The 23,985-nt window shown below is 42.7% G+C and overlaps 1 protein-coding gene across 1 annotated transcript in view; it reads right to left on the reverse strand.

Moving 5' to 3' along the window:
• The window catches only part of MOB3B (MOB kinase activator 3B), a 127,885-nt gene extending 104,719 nt beyond the window's left edge, over window positions 1–23,166 (reverse strand). The window contains exon 1 of the mRNA XM_008569911.1: window positions 22,550–23,166. Coding sequence (XP_008568133.1) covers window positions 22,550–22,967 — 418 coding nt within the window. The 5' untranslated portion in view covers window positions 22,968–23,166. The remainder of the gene's footprint in view (window positions 1–22,549) is intronic.
• Window positions 23,167–23,985: the final 819 nt, after the last annotated feature.

A 23,985-nucleotide genomic window follows, 5' to 3' on the forward strand; every position in this document is an offset into this window, starting at 1 on the left:
AGCTTGACCTCAAGTGGCAACAGAAGCTTACCACTATGGAGAGAACATGAAGACCATTGATGTAAATCCTCCTTGAAAACAAAGTACAACACAGATGACTGACAGCCACAGAACTCTTGTGTCTCTACCCCCATCCATATCTTCTTTCAGGTCCCCTTCCAGTCTGCTTTTAAAGTTGTGGAGTAGGGTGATGGGGGAGGTGTGAAGCTGGGAATGTACGGATTCTGAAATGCAAAACTCTGTAGGCAGCCCCGAGGAAGAAGAGAGAGAACATTCTTTTCCAAATGACACCAAGCAAGCTCAAGTAAATTTTATTTGTTCAGAAAAGGTCAGTGAAGTCGTGCTTTTCCCATTAAAAACTGTACACAACTGATCGACATGAGGGATAAACACAGCTCCATGTACTAAGAGACTCAAAGCATGCTAAAAATTCCCCCCATCTCTCCAGTGTATCAGGCTGATGTATCACTCACAGATGAACTGAGTTTATGGGCATCATGGTACAAGGCAGGTTAAAGGCAAGCTGAATTCACACATTAGGGCTGTTATAAATGAGCAGCAGCCTGGGAAAAAGGTAACACCAGAAACAGTCCAATAAGCATTAGACAGAGTAATTCACAAAAGCAAAAGACATCAGACAATCAACTACAATTTCCAGAAAAATAAAGCAGGGACTTAAAAATTTAGAGAGAAATTAATTAAAGGGAGGAAGCTGACCTATTATTAAAATGGTCAAAGAAAAGAGTAGTGGATCCAAAGTTTCACTTCCAGTCATTTCCATAAAACCTATTTTGATGACCCAACCAGATAAGAGCTGTCTTCTCTTGTAATTCTGTAAGATTTTTTTTCTATGTACTGAATGTCTTCCCCTTGTAATGGCAATAATAACTGAATCACAGGATTATTGCCATATGATATAATGGAATACTCTGTAAACTTAAAACTCCTATTTAGTATTGTCATATTGGTAAAGCTTTTCTTTTTACCAGTCTTTATTCACTTTGAGATGGTAAGCTCAATGACAGGGGGCATTTTTTGCTGTGCTTTCTATGCCCTACAATGCCTTACCCTATATCCAGCACATGGTAGACGTCCCATAAGTCTCTTTAGAATTGAAACTGGGTTGCACACCCTGACCCTTGCCTTCCGGTGGAGCAGGTGCTGTCATTGACAATCTTTTTCCATAACAATTGAGAGGACCTTAGAAGTCTTCTAGTCTCTTCCCTCCCTATCCAAAAACAGTAATGGGAAAAATGCGGAGTTCCCAACTTTGAAATAATGGTGGGGTTCAATTCCAAGTTATGTATTAACAGGTGCCCCTGCAGGACATTCTTCCTCTGCCCTCTTGATTCCATATCCTCTTGTGTAGGAAAAGGAGGCATCAAAATAAGGCTCCAAGGACAAGGAGAAGTAGGAAGAGGATAAAGGAAGCTGTTTTCCAACCTTTGCCAAAAATACAAAAATATTCCCCAATTACTTGGAATTCTCAATTCATCTGGGAGACAAAAAAATGTTACAGAACAGATTCGGGAACACTCTTTCCTCTTCTCTAAGAATATTATTTTTCCTTTAAGAAAAATCAACATTTTCCTTTTAAGAAATTTCTTTTCTAAATCAGATTTGCTGTTTTCCAGAAGGCATCCCCCAAATTCTAAATCAGTAATTGTCTCAGTCCCCATCTCCCCTCTTTTCTAATTCCAAACACATTTTCCATCTATGTTTGTCCCCTGCTACTGCAATTACCTCCACCCATCTTAAGCAGCAAGATGGTTTTAAACTGAGAGGCAGCCATGAATTAAGCCACACAGAGGTGAGTCACTGTGAGATGTTCGGTGGATACAGGGATGCAATCCTCATTTACTGTCATAGAAATCAAAGATGCAAAAAGTCTCCAAGACATACCACTCTCATGCCTTCTACCTCAAAAAGAAAATTATTCCTCTCCTTTTTTTATAGAGCCAAGCATACTAAACAAGCCTACAAAACTCAATCTCTACTCCTACAAAACTCAATCTCTACTCTTCCAGTTAATCAAGTCTGAAAAAAAATTCCTGGAAGCAGAACAACGAAGGGAAGTTGCACTGTGAATTGTCAAAGCCTTTAGAACTCTCCTGATTTATAGATGAGAATGAAGCCTTTCTGTGCACGTTGAAAGTGCACGAGATTCTTAATTTATGGCTTAGGAGTTGCAGGCCATAGCAGTAAACCTGCTAAGCTACTGAATCACTGCAAGACTGACCTTTACAGAGCCTGCAGAGATCAAACAGTCTTTTCTCTGAGAGTCAAAGAGTTCTTGGCTAACCCAAAGCTCTTTTGACTTAGGAAAACAGAAAACCACTTGAGCCAACAGAAGGTCGGCAATTTGATGGAAGAAAACAAAACCAAACCAGGAAATGCATCCAGCGTCATGAAGGAATGAAAAGAGAACTGAAAAGTCAGGACCCAGACCATTCGTTCACTGCCTCTGAAGATGTGTGGTAGCTTCATGTCTTTTCACTCCTTCTCCTGCAGACTGACATTCTCTGCTTTGGAATAGGGAATCAGGGATGCTGGCTGGACCCTGTTAAGCACTGATGGAGACCAGATTATCTCTGGGGGGACAAATGCTTCCGTGTAAGTGTTTTTGCCTCCCCTGGACTCTTCCCTGCCCCTTTCATTGTGCTGAACTATCACGTGCTTGTTTTTTCTGTCCTTGTCTTACTTAACCTCTCAACATGCTACTTTGCAGTACTCTCCTCCTCCTGCTCATGTGATACCACTCTCTCCTGGTTTTCCTCCTAACTCTGTGGCTCCTCCTCAAACTCCCTTACCAATGATTCTCCCTTCTCTATCCCACCATTAAATATGGTGTCGCTCAGAGCTCTGTCCTAGGGCTTTTCTTTTTATATATTAAACTCCTTCCTGGAGTGATCTCAGCCACATCCGTGACTTCAGCTGCCATTTATATAGTCCAGCCAAGACCTCTTTTCGGAGCCCCAATGTGTATACTCATCTGCCTGGTCCATATTCCTACTTGGATGTCTCCGAGGAACCTCATCTCAATTCATCCAAATTTCCTGCCCCCAAAAACTCTTCCTCCAAGATTCTCAGTCTCAGTACATGGCTCTACTCAGTTGCTTAAGCCAGAAACCCAGGAGATACCCCTTATTCCTCCTGTCTTCTGTTCTACTGTTCATATATGAGGGTACTTTTAAAAGTTCATGGAAAGATTCGTATTATCTTTTAATTCTGTTTTTCCACGAACTTTCTGAAGTCCCCTCATACATTTCATCACCAACTCACCTTGCCAAACCTCTCTAATCTACCGATTCTCCCACACTTCATTTTAGGCTTTCACCATCTCTTATCTGGACCACTGCAATAGACTCCTAGCTGATGTTGGGGCTCAGGATACAACACCCTAAAATATGATGTAGGAGACCAGAATACACCACCCCAAAATATGCCTCTTTAGCATATTGATTATTTCAACTGGTTATTTTGAGAAATTGCAGACACAGGAGTCGCTCTGAAAAGTCACTTTGTGAGAGAAATTTACATTTATAAAGGAAAACACAATGTGTAAGGAGTTTCCCTCTCTTCACCAGAAAGAGGGAGGACTAAATGGGAAAGGCATGGACTGGCATATGCATAACACATCTTAGCCTCCTTTCCCCCTCTTTTCCTGGCCATCTCCCCATACCCACAGTTTCCCCACACCCCTGTTTTCTTTGTTACAGCAAATGATGGTATTTAAGCCTGAAGTTTTCCTTTGAGATCTACTCTACAGATTTATTCATTTCTCTAGGTTTTCTCCCATGTATACATGAGGTAAACATGTTACTAGATTTCTGTTTGTTTTTCTCTTGATCTATTTTTTGTTGCAGGGAGTCCCAGTTAAGAACTTAAATTAGGTTTGGCCTAATAGTTTCTTCAGACACAGTGAACTGTAACCTAACTAGATATGTAAACAGACTATAAACTACTCTTGTAACCTAACTTCAAGTGCAAACTGACTGTAACCTACTCTTGTAACAAGTAGCCAAGTCTCAGCCAATTACAGACAAGCCAACTGTTCAAACCTGCTCAAATAAGGCAAACGCCGACTGTAACCAGTCCAGCTGTTTCTGGACCTCACTTCTGCTTTCTGTACATCACTGTTTTCTTTTCTGTCTATAAATCTTAGGCCACCACGAGGCAGCCCTGAAGACACTCTAAACCTATTCTGATTCTGGCAGCTGCCTGATGCACAAATTGTTCTTTGCTCAGTTGAACTTGGTTAAATTTAATTTGTCTAAAGTTTTTCTTTTAACACAACTATGAAAGGTAGAGAGAAAATTATTTTTTCTCCCCTACACTGGTTCTCTGCACCCATCCTTGTCCCTCCCCAATCTATGGCCAGACAAATCCTTTTAACATTCAAGCCTCATGTTACTCATCTGCCTTTAGAGGCTTCTTCTGACCATGGAATAAAGTCCAAAGTTCTTCCCAGGACCTCCACACCCTTGTGTATGGTCTCCAAGGCCTTGTGACTTCTGAGTTCCTCACAATCCTCTCCAGTGGGGGGAAATTCGAGCTGAGACCTGAATAACAAGAAGGAGCCCCCTATGTAAAAATCAAGGGCTAAGTACTACAGACATAAGGAACAGAACATGCAAAGGCTCAGGGGTAGAGAGTGAGAGGAAGAACTAGCTGGGGGTTGAGAAGCACAAAGAAGGCTAGGGTGGCTATAGTCCAGGGGATAGAAGGATATGCTGCTGCAAGAGGAGGTAGAGAAATTAGCCAGGGCCCTGCTCACGAAGGGCCCAGTAAGCCAAGGTAAGGACTTAGATTTTATTCTGGCTGCTGGGAAGATATTGGGGTTTTTTAAAGCAGGGAATTAACGTGACCTGATTATGCTTTTTAAGAAAACAATTATTTGCTATGTGGGAAACAGGCTAAAGAGTTGTGCCCCTCTCAGCATTAAGACCTCTTAGATCATCAAAGATAATTACAGGAAAAAGTAACGTAGTTCTGATGTTCAAAAATCTGACTTCATTTGGGGCTATTATATAATTATAAATGTATTCATTTACTTTTTGGTAATTTTCAAGTTTTCACTGATAGCAATGGGACAAATTTCCTACCTTTACTGGACATTAGCTAATTAAGGGGCCACACTTTTATCAAATTTGTTTATTTATATGCAATCTATTTACCGATCATTGATGAATATGATCCATTTGATAGACATTAAAAAAAAAAAAAACCCAACAGGGTAATTTCTTTTTTTTTTTTTTTTTTTGTCTTTTGTCTTTTTCCGTGTCCGGCAACGGATCGCAACCCTCAGTGTCGCCCCCGCACCGGACCGGGGACCGGCAACGGGATCGCAACCCTCGGTGCCGCTCCCGCGCCTCGCTCAGCCAGTGAGCGGGAACCGGTCTGTATGTGGGATCCGAACCCTCGGGAAGGAGCGCCGCTGTGCTTCCCAAGCGGCGCACTATCCAGTGCGCCACCGGGCCGGCCCCCAACAGGGTAATTTCTGATGAAATCTCCCTTTAGCTGCTACAGAGTACATAACATTGTCACCAGAGCCCTGACTTTTGAACTCACTGACGCATCTTACATTCACCAAACTCATTATTTACGAGCAGTGAGCCATACAATAGAAGTGAATCATCCTTAGGGACATATCTGCCTGTCTTATATTTGAAATGGCTATCCCCAAGCAAGGAGGGCTTCAGTTTTTTATTGTGTCATTTAAGAAAATGTATTGAGGTTTTTAGCCTAGAGCCTTCTTCTTAAAGCATGAGATAACAACTTTGCTAAATGCACCTAAAAATGAAAATATGCCCAGAAGCTATGGGAGCAGAGAAGCCACGTTGCTATTTCTCAGATTAAGGAGGACTGCTATACTAGATGAATGGGGCTGGCTGATGAGGTCTCCTATGCAATATGCATATTTCCTTCTCCTATTTAGTTGTAACACTATTAAGACAATGTGATACAAACCACTTAACCTTTTAGCAGCCAGATTCAAAGACAGCAGTGACAGTAACTGTATAAATAGGCAAGAACACTTAGAATTCTTTTAAGGAAGGGACAGAACCACACCTGTTATACTACTGCTTTAGCTTTGGTAAAGGAGCAGAGCGCGACCCTTAGAAAAAGCCAGGGCAGTAACGTCAGGGCACCAGCAGCTAGAAGAACTTGACTCAGAGCCCTGTTCCTGCCCAATCCAGGAGACCACAATCACTCCCTGTTGAAGGCTGTGGCTGGCTTCAGCCCAGCTGCTGCTGAGTTGGGGGTAGGGGGTCCCCCTTGGTGGAAGGAGGTTCAGGACCCCCTGACAGATCCAAGAGCATGAGGCAGGTGCTTGGGGCACTGTAAGAAGGAGTTGACAGAGGTGGCAGATGGGGAGAGTGCTAGGGCAAGAGGACAGGGGCCTGGCAGAGGAATTACCTGCTGTGCAATGGTCAGCATGGAAGGGACCATGTGACTGGTTTGGACACCAGTGGTATGACTCCAGTATGGCAAAACTGGGCAGACCAAAACTGGGCAAACCTTAAATAGACCTTATATGTCTATTTACTGGGTAATTTAATAGGTTCAATTTGATGACGTCTCCTTGTCAACCCTAGAAAAGGCTACAATACTGATAGATTTTGGACATGACTGGCGCCATTGCACACACAATAAGCTCAAAATAGCCGCTGGCCTTGTCTTCCACTCCAACACCAAACCCCTCCCTCCTCCCCTTTACAAGAAGCCTCCTGACTTAAACAGAAACCCTTTTGCTTCCTCAAGGGTGCAGTTCTCCACCTTGGTTTCCTAGTTTCCACATTAGCATAATGGCCCTCCTTGATGGTATCAGCCAACCCTTGGCATCCTATATAAGCTCTACCACCCCCAAATCTGGTGCTGTCCTCCATTTTGAGGGCAGCCCTGGGCTGCCCCCCCCCCACACACACACCTTGGGTGCAGCCCAGCAGATTCTTTTCCTTTAATAACTTGCTGGTACCCAGCGTCTCGGCTCACTTTCTTTCAAATACTTTATCTTAAAAACTTGAGTTTTGGTCATATTTCTTGTAAGCCAGCAGAGTGTCACCAGGACCTTCCTCAAAGGCCAGCTGCTGGATAGCACCATAGGGAGGACAAGGCAGGAGATAAAATGTACACCTGCAGCACCTGAAATAACATTAAATCCATTCAGCCCATCACTGGAGACTGATAAGAACAGCCAGATTCCATGGCTATTTAAAGAATCAACATGTTTCAGGGCTAAAAAAAACTTCATGAGCCCCAAAGTGTCAACTGACTGAGAGATGACTGAGAAACCACAGCCAAAAAGTCCACCTCAGCAGGAAGTCCAGAAACCCACCACTGACCCTGCCTGTTGAGAGGGACTTAGGGCTTCTGGGGTCTTTATTTCTGGAAGCTTCAATGATTTATTGGTATGTGCAGCTTCTAATACGGGAGAAAAACACAGCAACTGCTTTGCAGAAGTACATATTGACAATATTATTAGCAATAAAATTAGGTGATACTTATTGAACATTTTCAACTTGCCGAGGCCCATGCATAATCTTATTATGACCTTACAACAACCTTAAGACCTAGGTCTCCTAGTGTTACAGGGGAGTATATAGGGATAACAGACTAAGGAGTAAAAAAGAAAGGCAGATAGAGTCAGACTTTGAACACTGGAGTGAAAGTTAGAAGTTGCAGACACTGAATTATATTGGCCTGCTCATTTGTCAACTGACATTACAGAGCACAATGTGTAGATAATTGACATACTCTCATATCCTTTTATTTTCCTTCCTTCCTAGCCAGTGAGATCTGTATCTTTAAAAGATGCACACACACAATATCAACTTCAACACACATACACAAATTATTAAATCATCTGTCTCTCCTTATTAATGGGAGGTTTATGCCACTGGCATAAGTCTTCCTATGTCAACAGACCATAAGTCGAAATACAAGTGTTGAAGGCTCAATGAGACAGTAGCAAAGCCAAAATGTGAAATCTCTTATTTCATCTATGCAGGATTTCTTCTGCAAGGTCCTCATGCTTTGGTGTCATAAAGAAGCTAAACATTTTGCTTCTTCGAATTATCCTTTCAGGGCCGAGCCTGTGGCACACTCGGGAGAGTGCGGTGCTTGGGAGCACAGCAGCGCTCCTGCTGCGGATTCGGATCCTATATAGGGATGACCGGTGCGCTCACAGCGCTCACTGGCTGAGCGCGGTGCGGCCGGTCTCAAAAAGGACAAAAACAAACAAACAAAACAAATTATCCTTTCATTTTCCCCCTTCATGCAGTCTTGGAATATATTTATGTTTGTGTTTTATGCAAAGCCATGCAAGTACATGCCTAGAATGCTCATGTCACAGATGTCCCTGGCGGAGTGAAGAAACCTAATGGAGTCTGAAAGACATGCTACAGCCCTTTACAAGTTGTGTGACTGTGCGACCTTTGTAATTTCTCTGGGCCTCAGCTTCATCCTTTGGAAAACAGGCAAAACCCACTGGGATCTAGCAGTATACAATATTCTTTTTGGCTCCAATTTCTGCTGAAAGGGCCTTCCCTCTGTGCTCCTGGCTCCCGGGCTCTGGTAACACCCTCTCCTCTCTTTGTTCATCCAACACGAGGTGGCAGTGGTTTGCAGCTCTTACCATCTGCTTGGTTCACCACCCCAGTCTGATGTTCCGGCTCTCCCAACACCTTTGCACTAGTTCTCCATGCCAATCCCTTTTATTATACCATCTTCCATGGGTTTTGTTTTGCTGCCTGAAATGTAAGCTCCATGAGGGTCAGGGACTTGGCTTGTCTCGCCCACCACAATATCCACAATGCCTCAAATAAATACTTTTTTGAATTAACACCCCTGTGGGTTAAGTATTAGTACCGCCATTTTATGTCTGAAAAATAAGGCTGAGAGTTAACTTGCTTTAGACAAGTGGGTCTCAAACTCTAGCTTGCATCAGAATTACCTGGAGAGTTCTAAAACACAGACCTCTGGGCCACCCCAGAATTTCTGATTCAGTAAATCTAGGGTGGGGCCTAAAATTGCATTCCTAGTAAGTTCCCAGGTGATCTGCTGCTGCTGGTTCTAGGGACCACACTGAGGACTTCTGCCCTAGAGGACACAACTAGAGAACAGCAGGGCCAGTCCCTCTGCCTCTTCTTTCTACTGTGTCTTGGAAGATAGGGATGTTTGAAACCAAGCTCGACAGTCAGGAACATGCCACCAAACATATCAGCTCTCTCAATAACTCTGAAGGAAACCAAAAAATACTTCACCCCAAAATATGCTTCTCTGGCATATTTCAAGATGACTATTCAGAGGGGTTGCAAACACAAGAATAGCTGAAACGCTGTCTTTTGTGCAGGAAATTTGCATCTGTAGAGGAAATCTACATTAGTAAACTGAAGTAAGCAACAGATGCAAACAGGCTTTCTCTGAGCCTCCCCCCAACCCTCGGATCTGGAAAAGATTATGTCACAGGAAAAGGAGATTAAAGGTCTGACAAAGAAACTTTTACTGCAGGCTACCATCTATTCTTGCTGAGAGCTGCTACCTATGAGGTTTCATCTGCTTAACAAGGCTGTCTTTGCTCCAAGCCTTTCCTCCCTTTTCCCTCCCAGTCTGCCCACACTCCAAGCTTCTGAAGCCTCAGGGTGGTATAAAAACTCCACTCATCTGGCCCCCTCCCCTTTGACCTTCATACTTTGTGTATAACCCCCGTGTGCATATGCACATTAATAAACTTACGTGCTTTTTTATCCTGTTAATCTGCCTATTATCAGTTTGTTTTATAGACCTTCAGAAGGAGGGGGAAGGAAATTCTCTTTGCCCCTATAGTTTACTCGGGGATAGTAGTACAGATATGTATCACATCATTCACAGAATTCTCTATTATTTTTGGCCGTACTACACTGGAAATAAAAAGTTCCTAAGTTTCCAAACAAACATAAACTATTTCTTCCTTTCTTTATTGGTCTAACATCAAACCTTCTTACACTTCAGAAAGTATGTCAAATTCTAATACATCAGGATTTAGGGAGAGAGGAAAGTGACTGTATTTGCCACCTGCCCCTTATGATTTTATAGATTTTCATCTTTTTCTTCCCTCTTACTGAGGGGTTCAAGTTAGTCCAACCACCCCTACTTTTTAACTTCTTAATCATTTTAGAAACTGTAGGGGGTCAAGGGAAGACATCCCCTTCAACCCCCTGAAGATTGTCTGAAAAGCCACCTGATAAACACAGATTGATAGGAATAAAAAGCATAACAAATTTCATTACATCATAGTTTTACATGACACAGGAGCCTTCAGAATGAAGACCCAAAGATACAGGGAAAACTGTCCATATTTATGCTTATATCCATATTTATGCCTGTTCTATGAAGCAGGCATAGCCATATACAAATGTGATTGGATAAGAAAAGTACGATCTAACACTAGGAGACTGAGTGGGGGAACCCAGCAGGGCCTTCTTGGCCTCTCTGTGCAGCATTCATTCCTCCATGGCATGGAGCAGGACCCTTTCTGGAATGGGAGTCTTATGATCTACCATCTGACAAGGTAGGTCAGAGAATTTCTTTATGGCCAGCTCCTAGACAGAAAGGCAGGGGGGAAGATTAGAGTATATCTATGACCCGCCTTGGGGAAGAGGGATTCTAGTTTCTATGGCTGGCCTCAGGGGAGGATGAGGCTGAGAGACAGGAGATGGGAGAAGGTCACAGGAAACTTCACTTTTGGGGCTATTTTTGACCTTCACTTTGGGATATTGCTTTGTGGGCCCCAATAAGACCATTCCCTGGACTGTCTTCTATTCTGACACACCCTCATGGGTGCATCAAGGGTTGGGCACTCAGATTTCAACACTGACCATCAGGATTTTTGATAAGAAGATGATATTTTGTTTTGCTTTTAGTACAATTCCTCATCATGCCCAGAATTTTGTTAGCTTTGCATGATGGTTAATTTTAGGTATCAATTTGACTAGATTAAGGAATGCATAGAAACCTGATAAAACATTATTCTTGGGGGCCGGCCCAGTGGCACACTGCTACAGTGCGCTGCTTGGGAAGCGCGGCAGCGCTCCCACCGAGGGTTCAGATCCCACATACAGACCGGTTCCGCTCACTGGCTGAGCGAGGTGCGGGGGCAACACGGGGGCGGCACCGAGGGTTGCGATCCCGTTGCCGGTCATGAAAAAAGACAAAAAAAGGAAAAAAAAACATTATTCTTGGGGGCCGGCCCAGTGGCACACTGCTACAGTGCGCTGCTTGGGAAGCGCGGCAGCGCTCCCACCGAGGGTTCAGATCCCACATACAGACCGGTTCCGCTCACTGGCTGAGCGAGGTGCGGGGGCAACACGGGGGCGGCACCGAGGGTTGCGATCCCGTTGCCGGTCATGAAAAAAGACAAAAAAAGGAAAAAAAAACATTATTCTTGGGTGTGTCTACAAGAATATTTCCAGAAGAGATTAGCATGAGAGCCTGAGTGGATGGGGTGGGAAAGATCGTCCTCATTGTGCGTGGACACCATCCTATCTGCTGGGGTTCTAGAGAGAACAAAAATGGAGGAAAAGGTAAATCTTCTGCTCTTTTTCCGCTGGACCTGGGATACACTATTTTCTCCTGTCATGGACATCCAAACTTAAGAGTCTTCAGCCTTTGAGTTCCAGGACTTACACCAGTGGCACCCCTGGGTTTCAGGTCTTTGACCTTGGACTGAGAATCAAACATCAGTTTCCCTGGTCCCGAGGCTTTCAGACTTGACTGAGCCATGCTACCGGCATCCCGTTTGCAGACGGCCTATCGTGGGACTCCTCAGCCTTCACAATAGTGTGAGCCAATTCCCCTAATAAATCCCCTCTCATATATTTATATACACATACTATTGGTTCTGTCTCTCTGGAGAACCCTGACTAATACACAGTTAGCCCTGACAGTAGAGTGAGCTTCAGGGAACCAATGTACACATGCCTGGTCTTTTTCTTGAGTTATCAATGATCATCCTTAGGTACAGTTTAGAGCAGGAATGGCATATCGTGTGACACACATTCCTTCTTCTTGCACCTATGCAGACATCACTAATCAATCACAGCATTTCCCTCTCTGAGCCCTGTATTAGAATGGCATGATGTTCTGAGAACAAGGCCATTGCAGATGTTCTGTACCTCCTATGACATTGGCTCCAGTTTCCAGAAAATGGAAACCTCTGCTTTTTGTTACCCCCATCCTCCAAGGAAAAAAATAAAATAAAAAAAAAAGAAACATTAAATACCACATCAACCTGCTTTCTTCTACCTCTTCTGATGTCATTTGTAAACGGGCTTGCGTATAGCAGGGGAGGCAGTGAATTGTTTTCAAGAAAATCATAAAAGTATCTCCACAAGTACACTTGCTCTTTAAATTGGCACATATGATAAAAAGTGGGCCTAAAGTTTTCAACTTGAAAAGAAATGCTTTATCCCAGCTTAATCATCATTTCTAGAAAACAGGGAGTTATAGACATTACTTTCATCTTATTTGTTTTTAAGTTATTATGTTTTTGAAGAGAGGGAAGGTTATAATTTCATTGAACGCAGCTTAACAAAAAGCTCTATAGCTTTGTAGTTAGGTAAGTCTGGATTTTAAACCTGAATCAACCACTTACCATGAAGGTGACTTTGGGAGAAGAAACTTATCTCTGTTTCCTCATTTGAAAATAGGGATAATAATAGTTATAACCAGGGCTCCTGTGAGAATTAGAAAAAATTTAATAAAGGACCTACCTAGCACACTACTTGGCCCAGAAAAGTAATAAGTGTTAGATAATATAATTATTATATTTTAAAATTTGTAATTACAACTTTTATATAAAAATGGAATCTATAACTTTCAGCTGGTGTTCAAGTTTTGATAAACTGATATTCTAGTGGATGTGAAAAATTATTCTGTTCAGAGATTACTGTAACTATGACATGATCAATAGTGTTTCTCAATTTTTACTTCAGCTGGAAAATAAATGGCGGAGAATACTGCAGGCAAAATTCTCCTACGTAGTCAAGGAGTATGAATCGCAATAAATCAGAGGTCTTCCCTTGTTACATTACTGTGAAAAGGAAATAAAGCTAAAATTTATTCGGCACTTAACTCTCTAACACTAACATGCTAAATGCTTTATGTGCATTATGTCATTTAATTCTTGTAATCTTACAAAGTGGGTATTATTATTATTATCATCCCAATTTCCAGATGAGGAGACAGCCTCAGAGAGGCCAAGGTCACATAGCGCATAAAAAGAGAAAAAGATTTGAACCAGAACTGAAGATGAGCCCTTAACCTTTACACTATTTCTGGAAATCAGAAATAAAGCCAGCAGCCACCCATGTGCTTTAACAGCTACTGCCCACAGAGAGTTTCTTAGAGAACTGGTACCTATCATTGACATATTTGCTTACATCTCTCTTCAAAGACATGGAAAGACAGATGCCCTCAGCTGCAGACTTCTTCTTCCCCTCTTTGGGATGGCCGAATATTTATGGCTTATCTGAGGGCCATAACTGGTAAATTCCCAGTATTCAACAACTTTCTTCCCTCTGCTCCTGGTGGCTATGGTAGGATTCCCTGGCTGGGACAGACAACCAAGGTGATGCTGAAGCAAGTCATTCTTAGTGGTACCCAGATGCTAAGGCCCCACTGTGCTGTCACATCAGGTATTACGGCTCCGTCACTTCGGCTGGACCAGAAGCCAGACAGGAGCCTACCAGTGCCAGCAGACTGTCAAAGGATACGACACAGGAGATGGACAACAAAACAAACACCCAACCACTGGCTGGAGCCTCTCCCTGAAGTCATCACCACTCTCCAGTCCTGGTGACCTGGGCTGCATGAGGCAGACACACCAAACGATACTTTCTTTTCCTGAGAAAGAACTAACAACTCCAACTTGTCTCTCTGTGAAGATAGACATTTTAATTTCCAAAGGCATGAACTAAGGATTAATTAGACACGACGCTAAGGAGGTATTCACATAATAAAAGGATTCTTTGCCAAGCTTTTTAAAAATATTGAACTCTCTCTGAGAAATGAAAACATTAGTCTAGTGATAAAAAAATTTCAACTGCCTCACAATTTTCAGGAATACATCTGTCCGGATTATGAACTCTATGGCATCCGTCAATCAATTTACACTGGCGTAGCAGTAACTAGTTCACCATGACTTTGTGCCCTGTTATGCAGAGTGCTTGCTGCATACTGTAGTGGAACGAGAAGGTGGACTTGGCTTTGTGCAGGCCACATATGCTATGCATGTAAAACGTCTTCTGAATTCTATTGTGGACCCCTCCTGCTTCTAGCTGTCAAGGTCAAGCAAAGTCACTCTTATCCCGTGAATGTTTACCTTTTCTTCCACTGGCTCCACAAGACACAGCAAAAAATTAAGAGAACATGGATGGTCAACTCCACAGCCAATAGTTGCTATAATTATGGATTTTCATCCTAGGTTCTTTCCTTTCTCACTTCACCTGATGAGTCTCTAATCACATGAGACTGAGTGATATAGAGGGAATTACATTTAAAGCATACCTGCTCCACATCTCCACGACATACCAGTTGCTTTACATGTAGCATGTTAGTAAATACTCTCAACAATCCCACAAAGTAGGCACTTTTACATGCATTTTTTTTTTGTTTTTTGTCTTTTTTCCGTGTCTGGCAATGGATCGCAACCCTCAGTGTTGCCCCCGTACCGGACCGGGGACCGGCAACGGAATTGCAACCCTCGGTGTTGCTCCCACGCCTCGCTCAGCCAGTGAGCGGGAACCGGTCTGTATGTGGGATCCAAACCCTCGGGCGGGAGCGCCGCCGCGCTTCCCAAGCGGTGCACTTATCCAGTGCGCCACCGGGCCGGCCCTACATGCATTTTATAGATGAGGAAATAGGCTGAGACAGACTGAAAATTTGCTAGTAAACGTTGATAACTGGGATTCAAACTCAGGACTGACAGAGACTAGTGCTTCTGTTCCTTTTAACTACTTCACAACTGTCTCATCTTCCCAGAGCATCCATTTGACTAGAAGAAGACTTAAGGAAAAACATGATTATGTGAAGGAAAACATGGATAGAATTATCAATCAGAATATGAAATCAGCATGAGTTTTTTAAACTAAAGCACCAGAGAGATCCTGTCTCCAGAGGCCTTTACAGACAACAAACATCCCTAGGCCTACAAAGATATTCTGAGGGGAACACTTGTGTGAATCCCTCTCCACATGTGGACGTCTAAGGCAGGCTAATAATTTGGCTTCCTGTACACTCTCTATCTAGAGGGGAGGGCACAGAGATGAGGCCTCTGGCATCAAGGCCCTGCTATGTTGCACAAAGCTGGTGCTGGGCTAGCCTGCCTCTCCAAACACCACTGACCTCCACCACGCAGCCTTTGATAACTAAGGAGGGATGCCATTGTACAGCTGACCAAAACCAAAGGAGTAACAGCAGCAGATGTCCCATCCCCACCCTATTACAGCCTTTGTTTCTAATCTCTGGCTTCCACTGAATATCACATATCCCATTTCCCTTCCCTTCCCAGCTGATGCTGAGATGTAACAACTTGTCACTTGAGATATGATACAGCGATTAAAATTACATAGCACAGGTAATAGAGAACTCAGCGCAGGTCAGGACGGCAGACAATCAGCCTTAACTTGCAGGGAGCCTCTAGGCCCTCAGGGCTCCCCGGCTCCATTCCTTCCTCTCTGCTTCTCAGCATACTAGAAGCCTTTTCAGCAGTCTCTCTTGGGATTTGTTGAGGAGGGATGGTTATTTAACACTGTCCTCATTAACTCAGCCACCAAGTCATTGCAGTATTGGGTTCGCAGGTGGGAGTGGGGAGCTGTGACCATCAAGTCTCTAGTGGCCAGTGGGGGTTGGGGGGAGTAGATTCAGATGTCTCTGCATGTCTTCCCTGAATGGAGACAACTGGACAAACTTGGGTAGCACTGGAATCTACAGGAGGCACGTTTGTGAAAGGAACAATATCTTAGAGTTCCCGCCAGTAAAGACGCAGTATAATTTGCATCTGATGCAGGGCCCCTGGCTGTTCTTAAGTCCCTCCCTGGGGCTGGTGGTTTAGTCTTAGGACATCCCTTAGAAAGGATTTAACAACTGATGCAACGGGCGGGGGTAAACTGAGGGTGATGTTGATCTGGGGGTAAGAACATCCCAGACATAAGACATTGGGGTAGTTGAGAGCATGGACTTTGGAGATGGGCCACCTTAGGTCTGAATCCCAGTTCTGCCTGTGTGATCCTGGGCAAGGTACTTAATCTTTTAAAGTCTTTTTTGAGTCTTAGTTTTCTCATCTGTGAAATGGAAATCATACTACCTGCCTTACAGGGTTGTTTTACAGATTAAATGACATAAAGCAGGGAAGGTGTTTAGAGTAGTATGTGTTCAGAAAATGGCAGCTTTATTATTATTCCCTCACAACTAGTAAATTGTTTTTTTATTTTTTTGGGGGGGGCAGCTGGCGAGTATTGGGATCTGAACCCTTGACCTTGGTGTTATCAGCACCATGCTCTAACCAAGTCAGCTAACTGGCCAGCCCCCAACTAGTAAATTCTTAGGGAGCCAAATGTTTTACCATATCCCAAAGGCAAATCATGTTTCTACTGCCTTAGAAAAACTTGTCAGTTCAAAAGGCTATTTTGGGGGGCTCCATTCCTGGCAGTGAGCAGTCTGAGAATGCTTTCCCCTTCTTCTTGAGAGATCAAATACAGGTAACCTTGCCCAGCATTGATTTTAATCAGTTGCTTGTCCCAGATGTGAGTAGTAAGACTATCTCCTCATTTCTCTAGCTAACCTGCACCTGCTCTATGCTGAGGTTAGCTGGTTTAACACTGGACATGGGCAGGTTCAGTACTCAATCTTCTGAAAACCAAGTGAGAAGATTTTTCCTAGTGGCTGTCTCTAAAGAGTTAGGTGCTCATGCCTGAAGCCAAATTGGTTTAGCTCCTCAAGAAACCTTGAAATTTTCCAAAGCCTTTGAGAAAATGATGACCAGAAGTAGTTATGACCCCCATCACAGAGTCAGCAATAATGAAGACTGACAATTTTTAAAAATCTTGTTGAGACTTTTAAATTACATTTTACTTTTCTGAGGCTAATGTTCAGAAATCGTCATAGTCTCCATGAATTCTGGTTGATAGTTATATAGAAACGTATGCAGAGAGAGAAAACTAACACGCATTTATTTTTCAGCACCTCTTAGGTCTCAGTCTCTGGGATCGATGTTTTGCCTCATTTGATCCTTAGGACGGCCCCGTGAGGTCAGAATTACAATCCTTAGTTTATAAACAGAGAAACGGAAACTTAGAGGTCACATCAGAGAGCAGCTCATAAGTGGTAGGGTTAGTTGATTCAACCCAAAGTCTCTGTCTACATATCCAGGGCTAGTTCTATCACACTGTAAATACATTTTGCTGACGCACATTCTGTCTTACCAGTGTTACACAGATTTATATCAAAATAAAAAACATGAGGGAGACATACAATGGAAACTAAAAAGTTAAAATGTAAAGGCTAATTATAAACTCGACTCCCCTACATCCCGTGTCTGAGACACTCATCCCTATGGACATTTTTACATTCTCACATCCCTTGCCACAATATTTTGAGAGAGGATAAAACTCAGCTGTAGTCTCATGAGAAAGGTTGCCAAAGGGATACAACTATTTCCATAACACACTTGACCACTGAACAAACCATTCATTTTAGAAAAATGTGCAAAGCAATTTAGAGCAACTAGTCATTCTGGACGTTATGTAAACTGCTCAAGGACAGGGACTCTGTTTGATTTGCTCCCACTCAGTACTTGAAATAGAGCTTGGTTGTGAGCAGGTGCTCAGCAAACACTCATTGAATGAATGAATGAATGAATGACCAAATGACAGTAACAGGTAGATGTGAGCCAGCAAAGGGTTTTCCTAGGCTAACTCATCCTCTGCACAAGGTTGGAGTGGAACATGGGAACATTTACAGTGCCTGGACACACTTCCCAGGCATTTCAGAGTGGTTTTTAGAAAGAAGCAAAAACCAAACAGAGAATTATTTATCTAAAATTTCAAGCCAAGAAACCCCAATCAAAACAGGTTGTATTAAGTTTTCTCCATCCTAAACAACCTCCAAAAATCATTGAAAAACCATGTGAAGGAAAATCTGTGAAAAAATGATACATTCAATGAATGGTACTATATGACAAGGGCATAGATTTTTGGCCAGATGCTTTCGAGCTCTGACTCCTACATTATGTATTAGCTATAAAACCTTGGGAAAGCACCTTACCTTGTTTAGATGTCAGCTCCTCACTAGTAAAATGGGATATTAACTTCATTTTTACTTCATTGAGTTGTAAGAATTAAGAAAGATTAACAGTGGCAGGTACGATGCCTGGCATTTAGCAGATTCAATAGATGTAAATTCCCTCCCTTATTTCCTTCCCTTCCTTTTCCTGATCTTTCCTGCCCTGACATCAGTTTATTCTAAAACCACAGAGGTAGGGGAGATCATGTAATCGTCTTTTATATGTTCATATTCCTCATTTTCAAAGACTTTTAAAAACACACAAGGAGGTCTACGTTTTCTATGCATTATTTTTTTTCTGAGTATCAGATCTAAAACACTAAATCCTATTATATAATAGAAAAACAGGAAATCTGGGAGCTAGAACATAAAAATTATCATAATTAGACAGGCAATAGGATTTTTTTAAAAAGTCCTTGGCTTTTTATTTTTCTGTCTTGGCTTTGTTATCTCTAAAGGTGGTTAAAGAGATATAATCCAAGAGGAGGTGGCCCTTGCCCCTGAAGTTACTGCTGTTTTAAGGGCTTTAACAGGAACATCTGCTGGGTTTTTGACAAAGGAAGCCAGAGGGGTTCAAGGGAGGGTGGAGGAGACTGTGGCTTACAAAGGCGCCACATCTGTTTGGTATTCTCCCCTCTCAGAAAGTTCGACTTCTGAAATCGCATGGGTCTCCTAGTTAAACTTGAATCTAGGAACAGATGAAAGCTTTTCTTTCCTCAGTGTTTCAATGGTAGAGATCAACAGCTGTTTATATCCTTTAATACCTGACTAAGGGTGAAGCTTTCACATCTGCCAGTATTTTCCAGTTCTATTTCTTTGGATAATGATGGGGAGGAGGTGAAGTGAGAACCCCTCCCAATTCCCAGGCAGAAAGACAGAATTATGCCCAGGATTCAAAGCTGTAATTCTAAGCAGAACTACTCCCCATTTCTCATCCACCCAGGGTCTACTATTTGCTTAGAATTCTTCTTGTACTTTATCCTGACAGACATCTTGATCATTTCCCTGATAATGACTCAAGACAGACCAAAGATCAAAAAGAAGAAAAGTAGGCTGGAATCAGGGGGAGGAAGAAGAGGAGGAAATGGAGTGTAACAGGGAAAGTGGCTCCTAAAAATAGGTTCTTCCAAAAGACAGCAACGCTAACATCCAAGGGCAAATCACAGAGGTGAGCAGGATGCTGATGACGGTCCTCACACTGAGGGTGGATGGTGGTGGTTTTTACTGACCTCCAACATTTCACCGTGGAAAACTTAGAGAAAACAAAACCCTGTGGAAGCAAGGTGCAGGAAATACCCAGGAATGGTGACAAAGGGATTCGGAGACATTTGTTTAACTTTGTTTTGATCACCAGCTGCATGTACTTGTTCGAACAGAGGACATGGTATCTGAGCTGGACCTGGACCTTAAAGGACGCATGAGAATTCACTAGACAGAGAAGTGGGTGATTACAGGAGAGAGCATGGATAAAATCAGAGAGGTAAAAAACCAGACAATTTCTGAGGGAATGAAAAGCATTCCAGGCGGTTACAACAAACAGAGTAGTGGTGGGTACTTATTAAAAGTGAAGGTTCAAATATTCGTAATAAATAAATAAATAAATAAAGTGAAGGTTCATAAGGAACTCAAATAACTTAATAGAAAGAAAACAAGTAATCTGATTAAAAACTGGGCAAAGGATCTGAATAGACATTTCTCAAAAGAAGACATACAGGCCAACAGGTATGTGAATGGATAAAGAAAATGTAATATAAATGCACAATGGAATACTATTTGGCCTTAAAAAAGAAGGAAATCCATGAATTTGCAACAATGTGGATAAACACTGAGGACATTGTGTTAAGTGAAATAAACCAGGTACAGAAACACAAATATCGCATGATCTTACTTCTGTGTGGAATCTAAAATAGTTGAACTCATAGAAGTTGAAAGTAGAATGGTGATTACTAGGGAACTGGGAGGGGGGTGGGGAGGGGTTGGAGAGATGTTGGTCAAAGAATGCAAAATTTCAGTTAGACAAGAGAATAAATTCAAGTGATCAATTATACAACATGGTGACTACAAGTAAAAAAGAAAAAAAGTGCAAGTTCTTAGATCTCACCTATGAGATTCTGATTTAGTTGTTAAGGGAAAGGATTAAGCAATTTGCATTTTGAACAGAAGACCCAAGTAATTCTGATGCAAAGAAAAGTTTGACAACTCTAATTTATATATCTTAACATTTCCAAAAAGATGCTAATGGTGTTCCATTAAAAAAAGAAAAAACTGATATGTATCAGAGTCCAATTAGGAAATACCATACCTACATTAATATTTTCTTGGAAATTCATGATGTACATTGGTATATTAAAAGTCCTGTGGTAAAGTAATCAATTTTACTCAGCACTTCCCAAACTTATTTTTCCATGGGAGGAAAAAACTCATGGTACACCCATTAAGATCTCTTAGAATACTAGTGTGCTATGGTGCATAGATTGCGTAGAGCTGAAATAGAAGATTCTGATCAGGTGAGTTTGTTCCCCAAGCATGTTGAATGACTAAGGAAATGTCTAGAAAAAGAAAGCAAAGCATGTCGAAACATCCACTGATTTCCTCCAAGCAAAATCCAAAACACCTGTGTTGTCCTGTTTTCTAAGCAGACTGCCAGAAGCTTCCTCACTGTCAGGTAACACATGTGACTCTGTGTCAGCAACTCTATGTGGCAACCACAGCTGCCGGAGAGAGCAGGAGTGCCCAGAGTTCAGAGCTTCCAGTAGCAGACACAGGGGAAGGACAATAAGGAGGTATCCTTGCCTGCATTTATTCATCTTCACTGCTATCTTATGTTCTGCACAGAGCATCGGTAGTTGCTTATAACGCTTCTGGGAAACAAAAAATTCCTCCCAGCTCCAAAAGTAGCCTCTGACAGTCAATGAAAGTGCAAAAATACATGAACCCAAGAAATTCCCACCCCTCCGAGGTGCATAATATATGCTCAGGGGAGTTTCTGAAACCTCCTTCTTCCTCCTATGCTGTGAACTGAGGGGCTGGTTTGCACTACCACACATCCCACCTCCTTCCTGTTAATGAGGGACAGGAGAGAGAAAGAACATAAAGGAACTGGACAAGCCAAGGCAACACCAGGATTCTGACAAATTGGTTTGTGTGTGGAATATTTCAAGATGTACATACTGCACCAATCAATTTATATACTTTTTTTTTCTGGTATAAACTTAATTACTTCCATACGCCCCTTCTCAACTTTCCATACGCTACATGTGGACAACCCCCCTTCCCATTGAGAGATGATTTCAACAGTGTGTTTCCAATACTTTTTTGTACTCCAACCATCTCAGAGCTTTTCAATAATACTTTCCAATCGCACAAGTATTTATTCAATCATTCCACAAATATTCCCTGCGTGCCTACAAAGGTTCCACAGCACTGTGCTAAGCACTGGAGATACAACTGAGAAAGCAGCAGATTGCTCATTCCTACTGAGCCTGGGGCATAAAATACCAAATTCTAAATTTGGCCCATTAGTGCATGGGAAATCCAATGACCAGCAGCATAAAGAGATGTAAGAGGTAGAAAACGTTTGGTCCTTCCCCTTGAACAATTTTATGGCCTATTGCACAAAGCAAACAAAAGCATTTGCATTTCAAGTGTTGCAGTGGGTCCAGCAACTATGCAACAGTCAAAGTTAACATGACAGCCCAGAATTAATAACCTATAATTAGGAGAGAGAAGAGAATGCCAGGATATTTGTTTCCCCAGAATTTGAACCCTGTTTATTTGTTCCTCAAACAAATCCATGGATTCTCACACTGGGATTTCTTAATCCTGAGGGAAGAATACCAGTAATTGCACCAGAGTCATATAACTTTAATTAGTCAGTCAAAAAATACAAATCTTACCAGGACAACTGGGTGGATTTAAAGTCTAATCCTAAGGAAGCCAACCAGAACAAATCTAAGATTTCACCACGTCAGTGTTCCCCAGCATGTGGTATGTGTCCCACTGGGGTCTGCAAAATAACTGTAAGTGGTCCATAAATTTTTTTTTTTTTTTTTCATTTCAAAGAGTCTCTTAGATCTGAAAAAGGACTGCAGGTATATGAGTAATGCAAGTTAGGGAAACACTGACATGGGTGCTATCCAGCATTCAAAGGCAGTTCTGGAAGAACCCTTTGCAAACTTTCTGGGTGGGGGATGTGACAAAAAAACTGAGAAGCTGGCCACAGACTTACCCACACATGTTGGAAATATGTCCTCGTTGTTGATCTGAACCTCGATCCAATCCATAAGCAGGTTCATGTACTGGGGAGCCGGCAGTGCAGTAGGCTTCTTATACTTGAGGTCATCCTGCCACCGATACTCATATTTGGGGCCCCCTGACATCACAGGACAGGTCCGCTCGGTGCAGAACTCACAGATGGTGCCGTAGATGAGGTTGATCCGATTGAAGAAGTCCACCACGTGCACGGCCACCCAGTCATTCTGGTCCTCCCCACTGGGCAGTTGCACAGCCGCCTTCAGGTCCACGCCCGAGTTGAGGGATGCCTGGGCCCGTTTGTGCAGCTCAAACCTCTGTGTGCCAGGTTCAAATTTCCTCTTGGGCCGGAAGGTCTTGTCCTTGTTGAACACCTGCTTCAGAGCTATGGACATGGTCTTTTCCTTCTCTTCCTTTCTTTTGCAGGAAGCAAAAAGGCACCTGGAACTTTTCAGTGAAAGATTAAAGCCCAATAGGGTTTTCCACTGCCAGCCCTCAGGCCCCAGTCTTGTAGCCTGCAGATTTTAATATCTTTTAAATGGCCCCTTCCATCTTCCTCTTGAAGGATTTCCAAGGGAACCTCATGTTCCTTCCTAAAGGAGGAAGAGAAAAGGGAACTCGTGAGTACCCAGTTTGCACAGAAGAAATGACAAAGAGCTGATTTCCACATTGTGTTCCTGGCTGTGCCCATATCCACCCAGATTTATGGACATGGAGGTTAAGCCACTGCCCTGTGAATCTGTACTGGTGATGCAGCCACGTAAGTAACTAAAGGAGAGAAGGCATCACACTGTTCTTCTTTATGACCTTTGTCAAACCTCTGCTGACTTCTCTGTGTGATCATAGGCTCAATGGACCTCTCCAAGGTGCTAAGGATGAGTGTGTCAGTCAATGATCCAATCCTGTGTTCCTTTTTAGAACCCCACCCCAGCTGTCCCTATTGCATAAACAAGGGGCCCCTACCCCCATCCTCCCAGAAACAGCAGGTAGGAGCAGGGGGACTATCACACCTGGCTGGCTAATAAGAATGTCTCTCCTGGGAATTTGGAATCAGGACCCAGCCTTTGTTGAACATTATCCATGAGAGGCGATGAAAACAGGATCTAGTTAAGCCCTGTTTGGACCATATGTAGTGCAGTTGAGAAAGCTGGTGTGCAGAGCTGAGTGGAGGAGAAAAGAAGGGAGAGAAGGAAGAGCAGGTGGAGGAGGGGAAGAAGGCTGCTGACATACAGAAAAACAGAGACAAGTGTCCAAGTGGCCAGAGAGAGGAAGACAAGAGAAAAAGAGACAGTGAAAAGGGAGAAGTGGCTTCTTTATTCCTAATAATCTTTTAGGAATCAGTTCCAATTTCTCTTGAAACCTAGCTATGTTCCTGCCATTGGGATCAATTCATTTTTCCTGATTTGTCAAATA

This window comes from Galeopterus variegatus, unplaced genomic scaffold (genome assembly GCF_000696425.1).
Source record: "Galeopterus variegatus unplaced genomic scaffold, G_variegatus-3.0.2 Scaffold543, whole genome shotgun sequence".
NCBI classification, from domain to species: domain Eukaryota; kingdom Metazoa; phylum Chordata; class Mammalia; order Dermoptera; family Cynocephalidae; genus Galeopterus; species Galeopterus variegatus.